Consider the following 22,678-nt stretch of genomic DNA (forward strand, 5'->3'; position numbering starts at 1 on the left):
TCGTTTGTTTTGCTTCCCAAGGAAGAGACACTTATTCCATCTTGGAGCAAGTTACTTGTGTGTGTAAGGAGGATTTGCGGCTGGGGGAAATCGCATAAAATTAACAGCTAACCTCTACAAAACAAAAATTCGATATACCCCTTTTGTACATCCCCTCCCCTCCCAAATGTTTACTAAACAAAATGCAGTCCAGAATGATACAGATCGGTGAGAAACAAGTCCAGCTCCTTTCGCGCCCACTTGCTAAGGAGTTTTGCTCTTGGGTTGAAAGGGTTTTTTCCTTTAAAAAAAAAAAACCCAGCCACCCACCCGCACACACACCAAAAACTCAGCCCATTAATTTTAGGGCAAATTTACTTGTGTCCGGCGATCGCTTGTTAGCGCTTAAAGCTCAGGAGAGGCAGGGGCTTAGCATCATCGTAGCCACCTCCCCATCTGCCAAACCGCAGACAAGAGCCTTCAGCCACACTGTGAGTAGGACAGTGCTGCCTGGAGGGTGGCACAGATCCCGCGCGAACCTATCGCCCCGTGCGGAGGAGCCCGGCCAGGGAAGCAGGTGGGGGCGGGGCCAAGAGAGGAGGGGGGGCGTGTTTGGGCGGCAAGGTGGGGTTTGAGCTGCCATGAGCTACTCCGACTGGCGAGTAGGATTGATGGACGGGCAGACGTCAGCCGCCCGCCCCGCCCCCTTGGCAATGTCTACAGCTTGCTGGCCTCCCCATTGAAGCATTTATTCCACTGGGATAGAAGCGGCTGGAGCGGCGCTGGCACAGGCGAGCCATGGCTGGGATTGTCTATTTCACCCTCTTCTCGCTCCTCTGGGGGATCTGCGGCGCTGTCACCGGCTCTCGGGTGTATCCGGCCAATGAAGGTAGGCGGGCAGCCGGGCTCAGGGCTGCGGGGGGCACTTGTGCCTGGGGCAAGTTGCGGCTTTGAGCAGAGTTCATCAGCGGGGAGGGGGGGGGCGCGAGCCGCTGGGACCCGGGGGCACCGCGGGCTGGGCACCCGCCCGCGCGGGGAGAGCTAGTGGGTGCGAGGTCCCCGCTGCTGCGGGGGTTGTGCGCTGGCTGCGGACGGGACTTGGTTCCCAGCAGGCTCGCTCGGCGCCTCCTCCGGAGACTTTTGTCCCAGCACCGGGCGAGGAAAGTTTTAGCCCGTCGCGGGCTGCTGCGGCGCGGGGGCCCCTGCGGCCGGACTGCCGCAGACTTGACATTTGTGCAGCCCCTTGCGTGTGGACGGGCTCCGCATACGCGCGTGGGTGAGCCGGCCCTGGGTTCGCAGCGCCGTGCGCCCTACACTGCTCCCCTCGCCGTGCGCCCACGCACCCTGTGTCAGGGACCAGCCCCCCGTAGCTGGGACCCTCTGGATCCGAGCGGCCGAGATTGCAAATCAATGAGTGACACTAAACTGTGCCCCGCACCCAGTTTCCCTGCCCTTCACGCGCCCCCTTTCTGGGGCGGTGGGGTCGCAGCGAGAACTGGGGTAATTTCTTATTGATGAGTGCTGAGAGAGAGAGACATGGGGCATTCCCTGCCCCGGGGATGGAGGGGGCGCCGGTAGGAGGCGAAGCTGCAAGAGTGTTGCATAATCGCATGGACCGACACATGCGCTCCTTGCAACAGACCTGGGCACATCTGGCTGCAGAGGTGCTCTGAGACTTCTCTCCCAGCCGGTGCCCGCTGGAATCTCAGCTCTGCTGCCACCGGCCCCCAGAGTAGAGGACTGAAGGACGAAGCCTTGTGTTAGTTAGCTGTGGATTTCATCGTCCTGCCCGCATTCCCCCTAACGCACCCTGCCTTTTTGAAAATTAAAGACCTGGAAAGAGGCTCTGTCTGTGACACAAACGCGGCTCCCAGAGTTTAAACTTGAGAGGAGAATGGAAGGAGTTGCAGATGAAAAGCCGCTGCTTAGAGCTGCTGTGGGTTACTCTGGCCTCTTCCCCTCTCCCCTTCATTTCGTGTCTCCTTTTGATTCTCCTCACGTTTCCTTTTCTCCCCCTTTCTCCCCCCCCACCCTTTTTGGGTAAATTGGGTTGCATTGTTCCCTTTGTCTCTCTAATCCACCTTACATTAATCCAAATGAATGTAGCCGGTTTTTCTCCAGGGGCAAAAAGAAGAATGAGGGGGAGTTTTGAGAAGGAGATAGCTACATTTAAAAATAGTTACAGGACTAAATGGCATCTTAAATCTACATCTGTCTGGAAGGAAAGATGGAAGGTTGGGAGAGGATGATTTTTAATTGAAGCTATTTAAAAAAATGCTCAAAGGTTCCACATTTGTCCTTGATGGCCATGAACAGCCAGATTAATAATCGAGTCCTTCCTTTCAAATGGGGTTTGCCACTTCATTGTTACAGTTGGAGCTTTAATTTACAGTGGTCTTCAGAATCTGTGGTTTTGCAGGATCACTGTAGTGAAAAGACCAAGTAGCTGGAATTTCACTGGGTCTGGTTCGGTGTCTATAGCTAACTCCATATTAGGTGAATGATCTTGTATTCTTTGCACATACCAAAATCACACTACCTTTGATGGGATTCTGGGGTAGTGCAAGGAATTGCAAGATTGGGCTACAGTACACTTAAAATCACCTGGTTCTCCGTTTTTATTCTTAGAACTGAAGTGCATATGTGTGTGTTCATCTATCTACAAATACAGATTGGTGAACTCAAAACATTTTTTTTAAAAAGTGCAAACCCATTTTCCTGCCAGTGCAGAAAAACCTCCAAAACATGAGAACAATGTTATCTGACACTTGTGATGTCAGAAATGTGCTGAATGTTTAAGCAGTTTATTGTAGCCTCCTTCTAAAAAATATTCACCTATATATAAGTGATGTAAATATCAAACTGGAATAGCAAACAGAACAAATAAGGTGTTTATTTTGGTTTGAAGGGAATCCCACACAAAGTCACTTGTGGCTTAGCCATATTCAAGAGTCAGGAATTATGTGATCATCCTAAATCTTTACAGTACTTTTCCACTCTTTTGTGTAGTCTAATGTAAAATACAAGGTTTACAAAAATGAGTATTTGGGAGCTCATCATTTGCAGTATGTCTTTTGTCGTTTCTGGTTGTCTTTGTTTTTTAATTCAGAATTTTTCCATCTAACAGATGGGTTTGAGTACTAATAATGTTAGATCATCATCCTTGGAACAAATTTTAACAGTTAAGAAAGTTAAACACGCTTTCACAAATGCTCCAGGTTTAAAAGTGAGAGATGATCAAGTTAATGTAGATATTCATCTAACTGAAAAAAAGTTTTGGTTTTGATCTAAGTTGGATATGGTCATGCTCTGCACGTATAGAAATGCTCGGGTAAATACTGTCTGTCATATTGACCTTTGGTAACTGGAAATTAATCTATTTTTTTTCTGTCTTTCTGCAGTTACCCTGTTGGATTCCAGATCAGTTCAGGGGGAACTTGGGTGGATAGCAAGTCCTTTGGAAGGAGGGGTAAGTTCTGAATTACTATCTGATCAAAAGGGTAAAAGGGAATGATTAGTAAGTTTCTGCAGAGTCCTAATGGCTCGATTATTGTTGATTGTGGTAAAGAGGTCAGATTTTTTCCATGCCTGTGAAGTGAATTACACTTTGTTGGAGAAACCCTATACTCCCTTCGGATAGTTTTATCATTGAAGAATTAGAAACCAAAAGGGCAGAAAAAGGGTTTCAGAATTAGGAGATTGGTCAAAGCATGGACTTAGATGCCTATTTAAAACTGAAATACCAACAAGAAATGTGATCTGGAGACCAAACTGGAATCCACCCCTGTAATTGTTCTATCCATGGACAGTCTCTGTTCAGAGCAATTGCTGTTCTGTTTCTAAATTGAGTGTGTGGTGTGGGGGAAAAGGAATCAATAGACAAGACACAAGACAGACCTTTCTTATGGCATGAAGGGACAGTAGTTAAATAGATTTATTTCAAAGTGAAAACAATATTGCAAGTTTTGATCGCTGTACAAATAAACCCCAATCTCAGAGTTTTTTAGGGTTTTCTTTTGTACAGTGGGCAAATCATATGAATTTCTTTTGAGGACCCTATAAAAAGAGTAGTAACCAACAGTATGTTATGTTGCAGATCCTGAAAGGAAGGGTCACACATTTTGGGGTTGGAGTTAGGAAGATTTTAGCATAGTCCTTTGTATGCAAAACCTTCACTGCTAACTTAACTAAATATTTGTAGGCACAAGCTGGCTGCTACCTGCAGTAAGCCCAATCAGGCAAGCTGCAGAGCACGTCTTGTGGGAAGCTGCTGAGATCCCTCAAATCCCCCAATCAAGAACTATACAGGAACTGAGGGCACTTTGCACCTTGAAGGATTGGACCATTTAAGACTGAAAAAAATGTATCAGAACCTTTTTCTCTACAGGAAATTGTAAAAGTAAACAATTTAAGAAAAAATGTTAGTAATGTACATCCTGCTCCTATCAAATTAAAATACACTCAGATCCTTTTTAAAATTAAACAAATAAGTCTTCTTAAATACAAACACACGCTATTACTAAGTCAAAATGAGTGAAAATAAAGGGGCTTAAAGATAAATAAATGGATTCTTCCAGTACCTAATGAAACACACAGTAGACTAACGTTCCCTCCATGCCCCCTCCCCATCCAACTAAGAAGGAAAGGAAACAGTAGCAAATGGAAGGAATTTGAGGCCATTTATTTTAGTGATGCATTATGCATAAGCTTTGAATTAACCATAACATGGGAAAATGGAGGATTGTTTTGCCCCCCATTGTTGTTCTGCCTGAACTTGACTGTAGAACACTGCGCAGTCCCTGAGACCATTTTTTAAAGAGAGGGGAAGTGATTGGCAGGCCTCTGGCGGTGTAGACAGCACACATTCACTGCTGATTGCAGGCAATTGCCCTCATCTTTTGACAGTGGGGAAAGGTACAGCTTTATCTCAGTGAGAGTCAGGCTTCCTTGTTAATTCTATACCCTGGAAAGGTCAATGATTCAGACAGAGCCTTTCTTACGCTTCACCAAGGGGTACCTACAGTGTAGATTAAAATATATTAAGAGTCTTTTAATAAGTCAGTAGCAGAATTGATGACCAAAGGAGCTCTGTATGTTTTTAATACTTACTTGATTCCCCCCCTCTTAGTCATCTTTGAAGACTCCTCTCAAGTTTGAGAAGGAAATGGGTACTGTTTTATTGTGGACGTGACTGGTTTCACTAAGCCGACCTACGTGTGTTCTGTTTTTAAGTTGGTAGTGAAAAATTTAAGAGTAGATGGTCTGTCTGTGCAATAGAGTGCTTGGAAAGCATTTATTGTAACTTCATAGGCTGCAAATTTATTTCAAAGCAGCAGAAAAGAACACCCTTTTCTCTTTCTTTTTTTCTTTTTCGAAAAGAGCCCCTGAAGTTCTATCCTTCCAGGCCAGTTTGTTTTCTTTTTAACTGTGTGTAGCTTATTGTATGTACTTAAAAAAACCTGTTTTGTAGATCTACAACAGACCTTTAGATGTTAAGCCTTTTATTTGTTAATATGAGGTATTGGAGGTAAAAATAGGGTATTGACCAATGAATAGAACTAAACATTATCAAATTTATATAGTAACCCTGGAGGAATTAAAGTATTACATTATAAATTTAATTAATGAATTACTCTTAAATTTCACAGTTGAAAGAGAGGTTCTATTTCTGGAATGCTTTTCTGCGCATCATTAAACCATAAAATGAATTGTATTATAAAAGTTCATTTTAGAGGGAAAGCAAAAAGATATTTCTTTGAAGACACATTTAGTGTTGCATATAATCTCAAGTGGCTGGAAATTTAGAACTCTAATTGTTTACAGCAGCCGACAGATTTTTAAAAAATTAAATAAGAAACAGATTTTTTTTAAAAAGGTCATGCATGTGTTTTGCACTGAGGGCCTGATCCAACTGAATTCGGTTGTAGTCTTTCTATTGACTTCAGTGGGCTTCAGACCAAATCCTATAACTACATCGTCTATTGTGTGAACATGCTAAAGGAAATCCCTTTGACAACTCTTTATATCTCCCCCCACCCCATCCCCTCACACACTCAGGAGGTAGTGCAGGCTATCGGAAGATAAAGAGAATGGAAAGTGATGGATCATAAAGACACAAAACTAGTTTCATGGCAGCTGCAAATTAAAGAACTCTATCTGGTTACTAACTCCATGTTACATTTTACATTGATAGATGACTTTCCAGTTTTTCCCTTTTCTGCAACATGTAGTGTGACATGATGTGTATCGATTTTCCACCCACTTCCCTCCTTTTTAATTCACAAGTATCTCTAGGCAGAAACTAAAATATTACCCTCTTTACTACTTTTAACTCATGGTGCCACTGCTAACTGCCATAGATCCATAAGCAGATTCAGCTACTCTGGAGGCTTTTAAATTAAAGAGCACTTGCAAAAGAGCAATTCTTATAAAAAGAATGCAGGATATTATGTGCTGAGATCCACGGTGTTAAGAATGTTGCCGTTTATCAAAGCAGCACCTTTAGTAGTTTTCAAAAACATTTCTAGGAAGCTCCTGGAAAGTTGCATTATAACAATTTTCCAAGCATATTTTTCACGTGCTTCATTGTACAGCCTGGAATCCCAGCCAGAGTGTAGCTTTTATCTAATACAAATGTTTAAAAAAGGATTTTCCCCCCTTCTAATTCAGCAGAACCATGATTCTTTTTCTGAAAAAGAGACAAAAGAAGGCCACTGTGGTGGCTTTCTTTTCTGCATTATGTGATTATCATAATCTCTAACATTTTTTCAAAGCTGTGATTCACCATTTCCTTTCTTTTATGGTATGTTCATCACACTTTTTCTGAAACATTGGTTCACACACATGGGAGCCAAATTCATCCTTCACATAGCGTCTCTGACACAAATGTAGTTAGTTACTTCAGGGATTGAATTTGCTCCAATGCGATAGCTATGTTGCTTTTTATTCCCCCTACTTTCCATTCCCTTCAGGAGAGGAAAATCCCTACATCAACGCAAGTTTAAAGCCTGCCTACAGCATTATAACATATTAGGGTTTATTAGACTGTAAATTTAACTGCCTGAGGTTTCTAACTCCAGGATGGTATGAAAATAAAAGGCGGTAAATAAGAGTTTTTATTTTTGGTATCAGGAAGCAAAGTTCTGTCAGTGATGCTAATTAACTGACAAAAAGAAAAGGAGTACTTGTGGCACCTTAGAGACTAACAAATTTATTTGAGCATAAGCTTTCGTGAGCTACAGCTCACTTCATCGGATGCGATGAAGTGAGCTGTAGCTCACGAAAGCTTATGTTCAAATAAATTTGTTAGTCTCTAAGGTGCCACAAGTACTCCTTTTCTTTTTGCGAATACAGACTAACACGGCTGCTACTCTGAAACCTGTAATTAAACCACATTCCTCCCTCCCAGTCTTTAACAATCCAAGGGTGAAATCCTGCCCCCATTGAAGTCAGTGGCAAAAGTCTTACTGACTTCACTGGGGCCAGAATTTCACCCCAGGTCTCCAGTAAAGCAATGCTCATAATAGATATCCATTTGTAAATAAATTTGTACTGTTGCCATTCCAAATTGAGGATGGTTTAATGGGGGAATTTGTTTGTAGCTGGTTTTTGAAAGCCTAGAGAAATGACCACAAAAACATCCTTCCTTATAAAGACACTGGACGGGGACTCTGGACATCTGGATTCAGTTCCAGGTCTGCCACAGACCTTCTGTGTGACTTTAGGCAATTCACTTACTTTCTCCATGCCTCAGTTTCACATCTGTAAAATGGGGATAATTAATACTTTGCCTGTCTTTTGAGATTGTACGCTCTCCAGTGCAAGGGCTATCTTGAAGTATGTGTTTTCTTAGTGATTAGCAAAACTGGGGCAGATCTGGGTGGGGGCCTCTAGGGATTGTTGGCCTAGCTCAGTGTGATGTTTTTGTTTTGTTCTTAAATATATGTTCACTGAGGTATTTTACCAACCTAATTTTGAACTTGCTTTCTCCGTAACAGACTGATTTTTAGGTACTTGGTGTAATACATATGACTTGGTTTAACGACTTTTCTATAAATGAAAACAAATGAAAGCTGCATGCTACCAGTGGAAGCAAAAGGATTAATTCTGTAGTGAAGAGCTGATGTACCTTTGTTAACACTGATGTACTTTTTGCTTTGATTCTTCACAGTGGGAGGAAGTAAGCATTATGGATGAGAAAAACACTCCGATCCGCACCTATCAAGTCTGCAATGTGATGGAGCCGAGTCAGAACAACTGGTTACGAACTGACTGGATTCCCCGCGAGGGGGCTCAGAGAGTATATATTGAAATTAAATTCACATTGAGAGACTGCAACAGTCTGCCAGGTGTCATGGGAACTTGCAAAGAGACTTTTAACCTTTACTACTATGAATCAAACAATGATAAGGAGCGTTATATCCGTGAGAGCCAGTTTGCCAAGATCGACACCATTGCTGCTGATGAGAGCTTCACTCAGGTGGACATCGGTGATAGGATCATGAAGCTGAACACAGAGATACGTGATGTGGGCCCATTGAGCAAGAAGGGGTTTTACCTGGCTTTTCAGGATGTAGGTGCCTGCATCGCCTTGGTGTCCGTCCGTGTTTTCTACAAGAAGTGCCCACTGACTGTACGCAACCTGGCTCAGTTTCCAGACACCATCACTGGGGCTGATACATCCTCTCTAGTGGAAGTTCGGGGCTCCTGTGTGAACAACTCAGAAGAGAAGGATGTGCCAAAAATGTACTGTGGGGCAGATGGCGAATGGCTGGTACCCATTGGCAACTGTCTGTGCAATGCTGGCTATGATGAGCACAACGGAGAATGCCAAGGTAGGACCAGTTGTATTGTACTTTTCATAAGGGTTCAGTGCGGGTAATTGAATGAGAGATGAAAGTAGATGGAGTAAAGCCAGTAATTAGCAGCCCCTGTGGGATGCAATGGGACAGAGGTGTCCAATGAGAGAGTGCAATAGCTCCAGGTGGCAAGGCTAAGAATTGTATAATCCTGACAAAACAAATGATGCTACTGCAATCAGCAGAAGGCAAAACACGTTTGCTAACAAGCACTTAGATTTGAATTACCTTGGTGTAGCCACTGAAATTGGATGCAAAAGTAATGCACTGGAGTCACCATCATTTACAGAGACAAGATCTCTCTTTCACAAGCAAAGTTTGTTAAGCAGAGAAAACTCTAAGAAAGAAAAGTATTCCTGTTCTCCTTCGGGACTCAGTAGAGAACTTTGGTATTAAAACGGGAGAAGAATCAGTCAGAGAAACTTGGGTTTTATTTTGATGACTTTAGCTCCCCCGGAAGTGTAAATCTTTGGTGTTTCACTTGTTGCAAATTTTTGTATTAAATAACCATTTGATATTTGATACAGCTGCCTTTGTTAAATATTTTCATTTCTTATAGGGGCTCTATTGTTGTCATTACAATGGAGGTGCTAGGATACTCTTAGAAATGCTACAGGCCTCCACCCCCCATACTATGCGCTGCAGAATTAGGGATTAAAGTTCATATAAAAGGCAGATTATCTCCAAAAAGATTTACATTTCCCCCTAAGATGTTACTATTATTTTATAAGTGAACTATTAGAAATCTTGAGCCTGATCTTCTAAGCCCTTACTTGTGAGCATAAATAAAGATCAGCCTTTAATGGCTTCTTGTACGGATGAATGAGCCCAATCCTACAAAGTGCTGAATCGAGGGTGCTCCGCACCTTGCATTATTAGGCCTTGTATTGTTCTTTAAGATGTTTGGAAATGTAGTTTTGATCATAATGGACACTCTTCTGTTTTGCTGCTTGTGCTTGTTTCCTAGGATAAGTTTAATATCTTGTTGTGACTAAGAAATTGAGAGTGAGGTAATAAAACAAACAACCGATAGTTTTTCTGCTAGACAAGTATAAGAAAAGAGCTATTTTTTTCTTAAATGCCCTACTGAAATTCTTTTAGATGATAATTTACAGTCAATGTGAAGTTCATTGTTATGCATTGAAATTAACAGTTGGCAGGAAAGCAGTGCTAAGCACAAGCCTCTGCCTTCGTTCTAGCATTTTCATTTGGAGAAAAAATATAAGCATATCTTATCGGCCACAAAATTACAGTGGGCTGCAGTGAGAATTGAAAAATTAACAGCACAGTGGCAGGGCACTCTGTTTACAGTAAATTACTCTGTTTTATGGAATGTTGTGAAATAGAAGCTTGGAAATCTTTGCATGTCAGTAAACATACAAATGTGGCTGATGTGGTGACTGGGGACTATAGGAGAGCATCAGTGGCTGGAGAGATTTTATTATTTTGAAATGGCCCAATAACTTGTAGTCAAGGCTCCTTGACATTTTTACAACCCAATTTGTGGGAGGAGGAGGTGAATGAAAAAGGGATCTTGGTTTATTGCATGGAGATTATCCTGAGTTCTCTTCAAGGGCGATTGGGTCAGTATTGGGTCACAATGACTGATGCAGATCTAACACTTTTTTTTTTTTAGCTGTTCGCTCAAACACGAGGTAATTGCATGACAAATAGATATTGGGAGTTAATGTCTTCAGCCAGATTCTCTATAAACTCTCCACTGGGCCCATGAAAGTTGGACCCACAAAACCTGATTCTCCATTTCCTTAGTTAAAGAGAAATCTGATGGGGTCATGTATAAAAGGAGAAAGAAACTCTTGCATAAAACTAGCCTGTTGAATTATTTTCAGAGGATGCAAGCCATCAAGTAATTTTAAATAGTTAAAACCATTTCATCACTGGTTATTTGTGGTTTCCCTTTTGGCATTACCAATCCCAAAGTCAGAGTAATGTACCAGGGAACTCCTCTGATTCATGAAGTTTACAGTAAAGTTCACAATTCACTCTCTGTTGATTTCTACCGAGGTTAAGGCCAACTAGGCTTTTGACATTGCTGGAGAAGTTTTCCCATTTCCATAGTCCAGTTAATTTTACAGATCAGCAAATTTGCTTCTCTCATAGGTTTTTCTGGGGGAAGGGTTGAGAGAGGGGAATGCTTCCCATGGATTTTGAGGGGATGGTGAGGCAGGACGAAAGATCTTAAGTCTGCAAAAGCCTATAAAAAGACACCAGCCTATGACTGGAACCTTGCAAGCAGGTTCCACCCCAATTGTTTTTCAATGGGTTGACTGTGGCAGGACAAATACAAGAATATGTCAGAGGTCACCCATTTCCTCATCCATCTTCCTCCTGTGATCCCGAGGTCAGAGTTGATTGATTAAGATCTTAAAAGTTTGACAAAGGCTTGGTGGGCAAGAATAGTCAGGGTGGGTGCAGGGTGTGTGTGGGGGGGTGCCCCTGTTGTTGTGAGATCTAACGCTGGTCATCTGCTGGAGACTTCAGAAGCCTTGGGGACAGAACTACACTTCCTCTTGCCATTCTCATCTCCAGCAGTATATGCTAATGGAGACCAAGAATGAGGAGACATGTCAGAGTTTATAAGGTGATGGTTGGATTGCCCCAAAAGCAGATGCAAGTTCATTCCAGCTCCTGATCTTGAATAACATTTTCTGAGCTGATTTTGTTCAGTCTTTGGTGGGAGACAACCACATAGTGTTAAGCAACTCTTCTTTCAAGGAGAATGTATGTCTGCAGTTAACAGCAGTTTGAACCTGTTGAATAGTTGATGCTGAGAATTAGAACAGATCAAAAAAAACAGGAGGTTTTTTTTGGGGGGGACAAGTATTGCTAAAAAATTGCCCCTCTTTTGTTGAAAAATTTCTGACAAGCTCTCCTGAGGATAATTGTTCTGCTGAGACCTTGTCATCTGTCAAAAATCAAGGAAGGGGAAAAAATAACATCTTAAACTTTATTCAGCTAAGGAAGGTTCCCAGATATGATACAGTGGAACACTGGAATATTTGACACTGATGCACACAATCAAAGCTGGTTAGCTGAGCGGTCATTCTCCTCTCATGGTAGAAGTTTCAGCTTTAACACCCAGTAGAAAGAAGGTAATTTTAACATTGATTTTTGTTCTCTTTTTTTCCCTGCCACCCCCCGCCTCCGATTTGTTCTTTAATGATCAAGGTTTTAGGAAAGAAAAAACGTCATGAAGAATATTATTAATGAAACATGAAATTATCTTATTTTATGACTTATCTCAAGGCTAAGGTAATTACTGCTTTTGGGGAAAGTCAAGCCATAGTGTTTCTTTTGAATATCTCATTGTGATATAAATTATTTTGTTACACATGAGTATAGTGTGATTTAGATGTAGTTATGTAATTTTCTTATCACAATCAAATGGCTGTCCATATATTTTGGGAGGGGAGTAAAAGGAAAAAAAATAGACAGATTATAAATATAATAGATTGAAACCATCTGGGATGGTTCTGATGCTGTGAAATTACAAGTCTCAGTTTAGACCTGACATTTAGTGTAAATATGTGAGCTTTTTTGCTATGATTTGTGTAAAGGTTATGAGAGCTAAGTGCTTTGTGCACAACACTTGCTGTTGTGAGTTCTGAACAGGCCAGCTGGCAGAAAATCCAACATCGTTTAAAATGTGGTTTAGAGTGTTGCCTTTTCATATCCTTGCCGTTTTTGGAATTTTCCTCCTACCTTTGATAATGGCAACCTTAAGAAGCAATCCCTTGAGTAATATGATTGGTTTTATCTCTGTGGCTTTGAATAATGGCTGTGATCACTGAGAGAAACAATTCATTTTATATCAGAGGATCGGAGTTTAATTATTGTTCTTTTTCTGTAACACATTGGTTTGGTTGCAGCTAAATTTTTGCCAAAATAACTTAGCTGCCCATTCCATCAGCACAAAGGGTAATCGCGGAGGTTACCCAGAGAGGGGAGAGTTGAGTTCGCCATTTAAGATGTGCAGAATGATTATTTTTTTGGCAACAGAAAAAATAAAAACTGGAAGAGAGAAGCTGCTGGGTGGGGGAAAGACTTATCTCTGTAAAATAAGTGATTTGAACATATTCATCTTTAGCAGAGCCCACCACATCTTATGAGGATAGCTCCCTATATGATTTTGTGCCACAGTGTGGTGCAAGATGTCCACTTAAATATTTGGCACACTTAAAATCCCCCCCTTAGATGTAAATCTAAAAAGTTCCTTTAAAATCTTCCTTGGCACATATCTGTGGGTGTGCTTTCATTCGGAATCAGTGACAAAACTATTATTCATTTATGTGAGAGCAGGATCTGGTCATTACATGGGATGTTATTAGTAAGAAGGAAGGTCAACAAACTATGTTAAAACTAAATGGAAAAAAATCCTTTTATTAATTTATTAGAAGACTGGATAGCAGCCTTCAGTTGTTTTTGTAAGATACAAGACAAAATTCTACTGATAAAAATCTCCAGAACCTAGCGTGTGTTACATGTGATGAGACCTAGATATATAGTCTTTCCTGTCAAGGGGTTATTTTATCGGTGTCTAATAACATAGTCCCATGGTCTTGGATTTTATTGTGCTTTTGAGAAGACGTGATTAAGCAATAGCTCAGCTGTACGCTTGTCTCTTTTGAGACTCTGCTCTGCCCTCCCAACTTCTGATCTAAATATCTTCTCTCATTTCATCCTATAATGTTGCATCTTTTTATGTTTTTGGGCAGCAGGCGAGGTCATATAGTTTCATGAATCAGAGACAATTAACATTCCCATGACTAAATTGACATTTTATGAATATTCAGAGCCTGCTTCACCTCCCTGGGAAGCAAACATGTTGGTTCCCTTCTCTTTACTCCCATTGGAGACTAGGAAAGTTTTTTCTCTGTGAATGGGGATTGTCAACTGTCTGGCCAGTTTGCCTTTTGCATGCAGCAGATTCCTCATTTGCATATTTTGTATACACCTCATGCAAAGCAGCACACCCATTTCTCCATTTCACAAAGGAGATAAGAGCTTCCTTTGGCCAAAATCTCCTTCTGTTTAGGGGGACCCTGAAGATTTGGATTTTATGCAAATTAATTCTGTTTTGATTTAAGTTCTTTCTTTAAGAGATACAGAGTGCAATATTTGCACAGTGTTCTTATTGTACCCCAGCTCTTCTCCTTCTGAATATGGCTGATTGTCACTCTCTACTAAATGCTGGAGCCCACTTGCTCATTTCAAGTTGACATGTGGGAAAGTGCCACACTCTGGTAAAACTCTCAGCTTGTTTGTAAACTGATCACTCACTTGCGGTGTAGTTTCTAGTGCTTTTTATTGAGGGAAGGGGGGGGGTGCATGTTGCTGGGTGTGATTTTACTCCAGTGTTTATGGGTGACCTTCTGTAGTTACATCTTTTCCAAGGGAACCAACTTCAGGAACTGGAACTTCCCAAAAATAAAAGCATAAAGTTGTGTGTCTCAGGAAGACTCCAATGCAAAGGGTCAGTTCAAATGTGGTATAATTCCTTTGAGTTCCTGGGCTTGCCACAGGAATGAACTTGGCCCGGAATTATTAGTTTGGGGGATGGAGAGAATTCAGCTTGTAGTGCTCGGATAAACTTGCACAAATGAAACTGCTACATTTCTTTATCAAAAGAAAATAATCTCTGAGAAAAGAATGATTGCCCTCGATAAACTTCCTAATTACACATGCACCCATATATTTTGATTTAAGTAGCTTTCCCTTTTTAATTTTTTCGCTTTAACTTTACTTAAAATTTGCCATTGGCCTGCAGGAAAGCTGAGGCTCATTAAATGCTCCCCAAACTCAGGCTTGTTTGGGATGTATTTGTTGAAAGGTTTATTGATTTAAGTCAGAACACATGCTGCATGCATGTACTGTATTTGTTTAAAAAGCACTGTTTTTCATTTTGTGTTTTATAAATCAACAGTATGAAGTTAGGACTGTGATCAGATTAGGGGCTGCATTCTATAAACCATCAAGGCAGGGGTTTTTGTTGCAAATATAAGCATACAATTTTTAATGTCCAATTAGTGTTTAACTTAAAGATAATTTCACAGGGCCATAAATGGCACAGTGTCAGACCATGTGGCATAATTAAGCAGAGGCAGGACTGTTTAAAACAACAAAGAAACGTGCAGAAACTTTGGTTTTGCCCTGTGCAATACCTCAGGAAGTGAGATGGTGCTGTTCAAAGTACAATTGGAATGGACTATTAGGGTTAAATAATACCAAGAGGCACTGTGTGCTTGGTATGTGCTTCATGAGTTAGTCATTTGTGCCAAGAGAAAATTCAGAGAGAAAGTTCTTTCTCTTAGGATAGGTTTAAAGTAGTATTTGCATTATGGTAGCAGTTGGAGGTCTCAGCTGAGATCAGGGACTTGTTTTGCTATGTCTAGCACAAGATGGGCCGCTACCCTAACAACCTTACAATCTAAATAGACAAAACAGGCAAAGTACGGGGAAGGAGAAGGGAGTAATGCTGTCCCCATTTTAATGGATGGGGACCTGAAGCATAGAGAGATTAGGTAACATGCTCAAGGTCATGTGAGAAGTCTGTGGCTGAGCTTGGAATTGAATGCAGCTCTCCTGAGTCCTAGTCTAGTGTCTGAGCCATCAGGCCATCCTTCCTCCCCCTGACAGATCCACACTTCTCAAAGGTGATCCTAGGAACAATGTCCTAATCTGTTACAGATTTCCATCTGCTTGAAATCTTAAATTATCATTTGAACCAAGTTAGTTGATAATAATAATTTCTCTTTATATATGTGAATACGCAGCCCCAATCCAAGGCTGTGGTACAGTGTCTCAATTACCCAGATAATCCTGTTTGCTTGTATTTTTAAACTATGAAGCGCTGGGTAATTATTCAATTCTTAATAGAAGGCAAATGGCAATGTAAACAATAATTAGGATGTTAGACTAATGCGCTTCAAAGCAAATTGGATTTTTTTTTCTTACTGTTCAGCATGAAGTCCTATAAAGCTAACAATTTAGTGGCAAGGAAACAAGTTCCATTTTGTTCATATTTTATGGTGTTATCTCTTCATGCCTTGTTTCTGTGAATAACAGTTTGCCCCAATGAAGCTGCATACTCCAGAGCCAAATGTTGCTTTAACAATTGGCTCCCTGCCGTTTGCTATTTGGCTATGCTCTCCCGTGGCTCCAGATTGGCTCTTTGTCTCCTTCAGTTCCAGGGGCTCAGAGGTTAAGAGAATACTGACTTCCACCCACAATACTGACGGAAAGTAAATATGGACAGACCTGGTGCTTAGTTAAGGTACAGTCTTGGCTGGAGAGCTTTTCTGCTGGGCTTTATTACAGATAAATGGGCTAGATTGAAGAAGTAATATTTTCCCAACTACTGTTCTTCTGAATTATAGTTTTCTTAAAGGGATCTGATCTTCCCTTGGTCTATTTCCATAATGAGAAACATAGCCGTATAAATAAGAGATAAGGGCCTGAACCAGAATCCCACATCTAAATCCCTCTCCACTTTGGAAAAGTTAAGATCTGGATCTAAACTTCTTAGTTCCATCCAGTCTCTGTAATGGGCCAGAACTGGAATGGCCCAGCTCCAAAAGCCCTGAACTTGGAGAAACCCCTCTTAACTTCACAGCTCAGGCTGAGATTCATCTCTACCAGAAACCCACATGTGACCTGGAAACAGATGCAAAACACTCATTGCTTTCAATTCTTTCATAAACGTTATGTATATGTAGTATAGTTCAGACTTTCCAAAGTCCATTAATTAAATCTTGTCAACATATCCATTCCTTGCATTGTATTTATCCACTGATTGAGGACAGTGCATGTTGGTAACAAAGGCATCAGGCAAGGAGGCTGCATCTTTCCTAAATATTTTAACAATGCCTCTGTCACCCACGGGGTTTTTTTGCTGAACATTTGCCATGCATTCTCATCAGAGTCTGAATGAATGGGTTCAACAATCAGCTCTGTTTCTCCATTGTCAACGTTTTAAGAAAGGTTCAAACATTCATCAGCATTGATGCTGTTAATGAATTACAGCAGTTTCATTGAAGCTAGATTAATTTTTATCCTGAGAAGAGCAGGAAGCTTGGTTTAAAAATAAATAATAAAAAACAATGAAACTGTTCAACAGGTTACAAATTATTATTTTAAAAAAATTTGTATTAGTTTCAAAGTGTCTCACTTAAAGGGTGTGGAACAGTCTTTTTTTTTTTAAAAAAAAAAAAAAATCCCAGAGGCTTCCTGCCAGACCAGATTGTGAAAGCATTAATTAACGAGTCTGTCTTTCCAGACATAAAACATATCTGGCTAGAGAGATGAAAAAAGTGTCGAGCCGGGCTTCTGTGAACTTGGTGCTTGAATTCATTTGTTTTCAGTTTTAAGTGTTTTCTGTAGTTGAAAAAGACATCCCCACTTTGAAAACAGTTTCCTTTTGAAGTGTCCAGTCTGGCAATGATTGAAACAGCCTCTAGGCAAATTAGCATGTTAAAAGAATTGGATCAATACTTTCCCCTTTCCCTCCTTCTCCCTCCCTCTTTCTCTCTCTCTCTTCAGAGCAGAGAATTTGAGCAGCACTAGAAGTCTCTTGACAGCTGTGCCAGTATGATTCAGGAGAACTGTCGATAGCAGTATGGGCAACATGGATATACTGTGATCAAGCTGAGACAGCTTGATCCAGTGCCCAGACTCTTTCAAGGATGGCCATTTGAAAATGGAGTCAAGAGAAATTGACAACTCTGGAAAGCTCAAGCAGCCCATATAATTATGGAGAGGATTAGAAGGAAAGTGTAGGGAGAAATAGGAGATCAATAAAGGGCACAAGTTGACTGAACTCCTCCTTAGATGTTGCAGTACTCCATTTGTAAAGCTTAGCCTGAGCATGTAGAAGATTTCTTTAGCCGTTTTCAAGAGGCAAGTAAACAAAAATTAAAAAGGGGGTGGGCTCAAAGACAGGAAACTTCTAGGTAGTTCTAACAGGAGAATGCAGCAATGTTTACATTGAGAAGTACTAGTTTACAGACTGCAGAACCCACTTCTGGTTTCTCTGTGAAAATTATTTTATTTTAAGAACTGCAACTCAGTTTTCTGGTTGCTTGTAACTTGCCTGCTTCTGTCTTTGAGTGATAGATAAAGAAAGGTATGTTGGTTGGGAGCCAAGGACGCTTGAATTCTGATGCTGTCTACTTCTGCAGCCGTTGGACTATCCCTGCCTCAAATACCCCATCTGTCAAATGGGACTAACAGTTCACCTCCCTCCCTCCCTCCCTCCCAGGAGTGCTTTGAAGATGTGAAGTGCTGAACATTATACCTCCTTACCAACAGGGGCATCATTAAATGAAAACCACTTCCTTTACAGCACTGTGGTAATCTAATTAGTAAATGGTGCTTGTTGAAAGTCGTTGCTTTGCCTGTCCTTTCCCCAGCATAAAAAAACCTCTTATTGATCCAAATTACATCCTAGTCTTCCTGAAATGGTGGCTTCTCAGCACAGCCTTTCCAGCTCTCACAACCTTTGGATGACATTTACATCCACTTGTAAATGCTGTGGGGTGGCTGTTTGGTGTCAACAGGAAAGCAAATCAGTCTCATGTTTTTTCTACCTGAAATTGTTTTGAATGACCTGTATATCTGCCATCCTATCCTCCAGCTGTGAACCTCCTGTTCGTCCCATTGCTTTCACACACACACAAATGTGCTGGTGCGTTTTGCCCACTCAGAATTACATTGTTGAATTTCCTCATTCCTTTTTTGTAGATTGTAAGTGTCCAAGTTAGAGCTAATACGATCATTAAAATCAGGAGCTGGTTCCTAGATATAGTCCAGTCACTCATTAAAGGCTCTGCAGTTAATGAGAATATGACTGAGATAATATTTAAGGTTTGCAGCGTTGTTGTAGCTGTGTTGGTCTCAGGATATTAGAGACAAGGTGGGTGAGGTAGTATCTTTTATTGGACCAATAAAAGATATTATCTCACCCATGATATTTGATATCAGACTGTAACAGTGCCACCTACCCAGTCTGACTTCAGGCTAGCTATTGTCTCAGTTTCCCCCACTTCGGCTCCCCGGTAACTTCAGCAGAGATTTTCATGTGTCACATAACACTTCCAGGGTCTGGGTTTATTGACAAAGTTCACAAGAAAATACAAGAACTCCCAGCCAGCTTTCCTGGTTGCCTCACACCACTTGGTGCAGGGTTCTTAGTCCTGTCTCTGCTGAGGCTTTCCTCTAGCAGACTTGTTCTCCCCACTTCAGCCTTCCTCACTGGATCCTGCTCCCTGCAGGCTTGCACCCCCAGGCCCTCTGCTTGGGAGGCAGGGAGAGTTTCTCTGTGTAGAGCAGCCCATGAGTTAGACATCCTTCCAGTCTCTCCCTGCCCTCTGTCAAGCAGCATTTGACACAGATTAGCAAAAATTATAGCACTGAAAGTTCGTTTTGCATGAAATGTGAGCTACTGAGGGCATTCTCAAACTCTGCGCAGACACCCTCTGTTGCGTCCCAGATGTATACAATGTAGTGTTCGGCGTGCATTCCCTTCTCAGTCTTGACTAGAGCTTTGTAATAACAAAAGAAGAGACTGCTCCAGAAAATCCATACAGGGTTGTACATTGGACCCACTTCCTGCGGAGAGGGGATTTTGGGTGTTGTAAATATTGAGTGCTGTAAATATTCTTGAAGTGCAGATGTAATCGATAAAGATCGCAGTTTTGTGGCTCACTAGTGCATTTCAGTATCTTAGTTTAAGGAGTCCCTACTAATCTTAGATTTGTTGCAATATTATAGATTATGAAAATGAATTCAGATAATTATGGGCCACCATTTTAGAAATAGTCTGGAGAGGCTAAAGGTGATGAATTTATGAGAGAACACTTAACACTAGTGCTGTTTATCTACAACCACTTATAATACTGGAAGCAAAAGAGCTTTTAAACATGGCAGCAACATAGGAAGCAAGGGTTGTTGTACCTGACTAAACCAGATGCAAGAGAGAGCCATCGAGAGAGAGGTTTCTTGCATTTTCCTAAGAGCCTGGTGCTGACCATGGTCAGAGACAGAATACTGAACAAGATGGATCTTACAGCAGATCGACTGGTAGTACCTGAGAGCAGAATTGAGACACCTTCTTCATTTCGTGGTGGAACACACCATGTTGTCATGGGAGTTGTGCATAAACCAAAAGCAGTCTGTGGCTTTATTAAGGGATTATTTCTTCCTCTTCCTGTTAGGGATATGCTGTGTCAGTACTCTGGGTCAGCTCTTTGAGTGGGGCACAGGACCTCAAGGGGCTGGAGGAAAAAGATGACTGTATACCAATTTTGTGGCTCCCACATTTCCTGGGGCTGCCGGAAGCTTGTTTGCTCCCCAAGTTAGAACAGCCCTTGTACTGATCGCTGCAAGGTGTCATTTTGCCAGCCAGGTATTGCTGAAGTGCAGGAGTACTCCAGCCATGTGTCATCCCCTTGCCTGGTAATCTATGTGTCAGGGGCCAGGATCTAGCCCGCTGTGTTTCTCAGCTTCTTTAAAGTTCATTTTTAACTCCCATTTTTATAATGTGCACTTGGCTAAGTTTCTAGAGAGTTCTTGATAGTTTGACCTCTGAGTACACCTGTATTGAAACCTGGTTTTAAGAATGCTCTTGTAACAGACTAATGAATGGGCATTTTTATGCAGGTTTGCTCAGCACCCTTACTGGCTAAGTTTACTCTTGTGTAAACATTACCTTTTTATTTGGTTTGAAGTTTGCCCTTCGAAATCCAAACGCATTCTGTCAACCATTACTCTGTCTTCCTAAATTCTGGATGACCCCGCAAAGAGAGAGATGGTTATGCAATTATTTTTTAAATGGCCCTTGTTTTAAGGAGCATGGAGTAATTACTATTTTGTTGCCTCTATCTCTGAAAGAATGGTGGTAAAGTGTCCTTCAGCATTGCTAAATAACAGGGAAGATATGTGCTTGGTAGGGATAACTCCTTGAAAATTTGCAACATGTAATAATTATCACATCACAGTAACCTTATGGTCAGTCAAACAAACATGTAACCTTTCTTCCTCACAGCTTAAGTCCTCAAAGAGAATCCTCTGCAGACTTTTGGCCAAATTGTGCTGTAACTTACACCTGTGTCACTTTAATGAAGTCATTTGGATTGCACATGGAGGACAGAATTTGGTCATCAGAGGACAACCTGAATTAAATGGGAGGGTGGAAAGATGACTAAAAAGGTCACATCCAGGGCATCTGGTTTTGTGTTGAAAGAAATATTTCTTTTTAAAAACCTGTCGTAAAGAACAACTAGATTTACCAGCAAATACTAGCATATGCTGAAGTGGACTCTTAACATTTCCCATGTCTTCTGTGTGATGCCTGCAGACTTGAGCATTGGCATTAGGGTACTCTAATCAATTTCTAACTGAGAAGTTGGTAGCCAGGTAGGTCTCTGTGGATTGGGAATGACTCATACCAAAGAAACACTGTGAAAATTTGGCTCCATAGCTCTATATTTGCTGGAAAATAGCCTCCTCTTTTTCCAGATTTTTCAGCAATAACATGTTGAAAAACCAGGAGGCTAATGTAGAATGAATTTTGTTCTTGCATGGCTAACTGGAGATGACTATCTGCGATATAAAAATACTTAAGACACCGCCAAGGTGATTTGACCTGCCTTTTCTCTTTATGTAAGTTTGCAGTTGCTTCATCATTCCCTTTTCAATCTATATCTGATTGCGCAAAATAAATTCTTTAAAGCCCTGTGCTCATAGTCGTGAATCTCACCACTAACCCTACAATAACAAATAAGTGAACTGAAATGATATAAGGAAATACAATACCTCTAAAGGAGCTGATCATTAGGGGTCAGAATCTGATATCCCTACTCCCACTGAGTAGTACTTTACTCCACAAGCAATTCCTTTGGCTTCAGTGGGTCTGCTCATATAAAATACAATTCAGTGCGACTTGAGATATCAGAATCTGACCGCAACACTGTGGAAAATAATTGAAAATAATGAAATAACTAGATGATGTTCTTTTAACTAATCCAGGTCCAAATCCTGGCTCAGGATTACAATGGAATAATGGGGACATTAGCCCCCTGACTCCTAAATTCCCTCCCTCCAGATTGCCATGGAAAGAATCTTTGTACTGCTGGCTCCATTGTGGCTGCTGGCTGGCATTTCTGCTTTGGTGCAGTTATCCAGCAGTTACTTCCAAAGGTGCATGATTCTTTTAAAGTTCCTCAGCCTGTGGGTTCATTCTTGGAGACCCCTGCAGGTTCCATGTGTCAGATCCACGTTCCTGTGCTGATGGCGTTTAACTGTGTGACCTGTTTTGGCTTAATATCACATTTCCACCCCCTCCCCATCCCCCACAGTTTTGTTAGCTTATCTCGTATCACGTTGAAAAATGGCCTCATTTACATCAGTAGAAACATTTCATTTACACCCAGATTGGTTCTAATGTGCAGCATGTGTATCCACTTACTAATCTAAGTAGATAATTAATCTAATAAGTAGATATCTACTAAGGAGATGTGGGCTGTACAGTACCTATATCTGTTGGGAGGTGGAGAAGGGATGTTAAAATTGTTTATGAGTTCAGAGCTGTATCAGGCCTTGCACCATTTTTGAGTTATGATATCATTACCTGAGCTGTGGAAGCCAAGAAATAAAACCCTTAACCATGATATATGAGGAGTGTTTATGTCTTTGAAATATAGAGAGGAAGGAAAAATACACACACAGCATAGTATATTTTTGCTCTGTTTCTGTGTATGTGTTTTCCATTAACACATATAGAATAGACACATAATTCATTAATGTGTACATCAGAGCATGCCTTT

The 22,678-nt window shown here is 41.2% G+C and overlaps 1 protein-coding gene across 3 annotated transcripts in view; it reads left to right on the forward strand.

The window, feature by feature from the left end:
* The first annotated feature begins 712 nt into the window (after positions 1–712).
* The window catches only part of EPHA4 (EPH receptor A4), a 125,303-nt gene continuing 103,337 nt past the window's right edge, over positions 713–22,678 (forward strand). For 2 of the 3 annotated variants that reach the window (XM_037908802.2, XM_043522580.1), the window contains exons 1-3: positions 714–868; positions 3,381–3,448; positions 8,150–8,813. In XM_037908802.2, the coding sequence (XP_037764730.1) occupies positions 778–868; positions 3,381–3,448; positions 8,150–8,813 (823 nt within the window). In that variant the 5' untranslated portion in view covers positions 714–777. Of the gene's footprint in view, positions 869–3,380; positions 3,449–8,149; positions 8,814–22,678 lie in introns of all 3 variants that reach the window. The other variant, XM_043522581.1, reaches the window with a different exon arrangement.

Source organism: Chelonia mydas, chromosome 9, assembly GCF_015237465.2.
Source record: "Chelonia mydas isolate rCheMyd1 chromosome 9, rCheMyd1.pri.v2, whole genome shotgun sequence".
Lineage (NCBI taxonomy): Eukaryota > Metazoa > Chordata > Testudines > Cheloniidae > Chelonia > Chelonia mydas.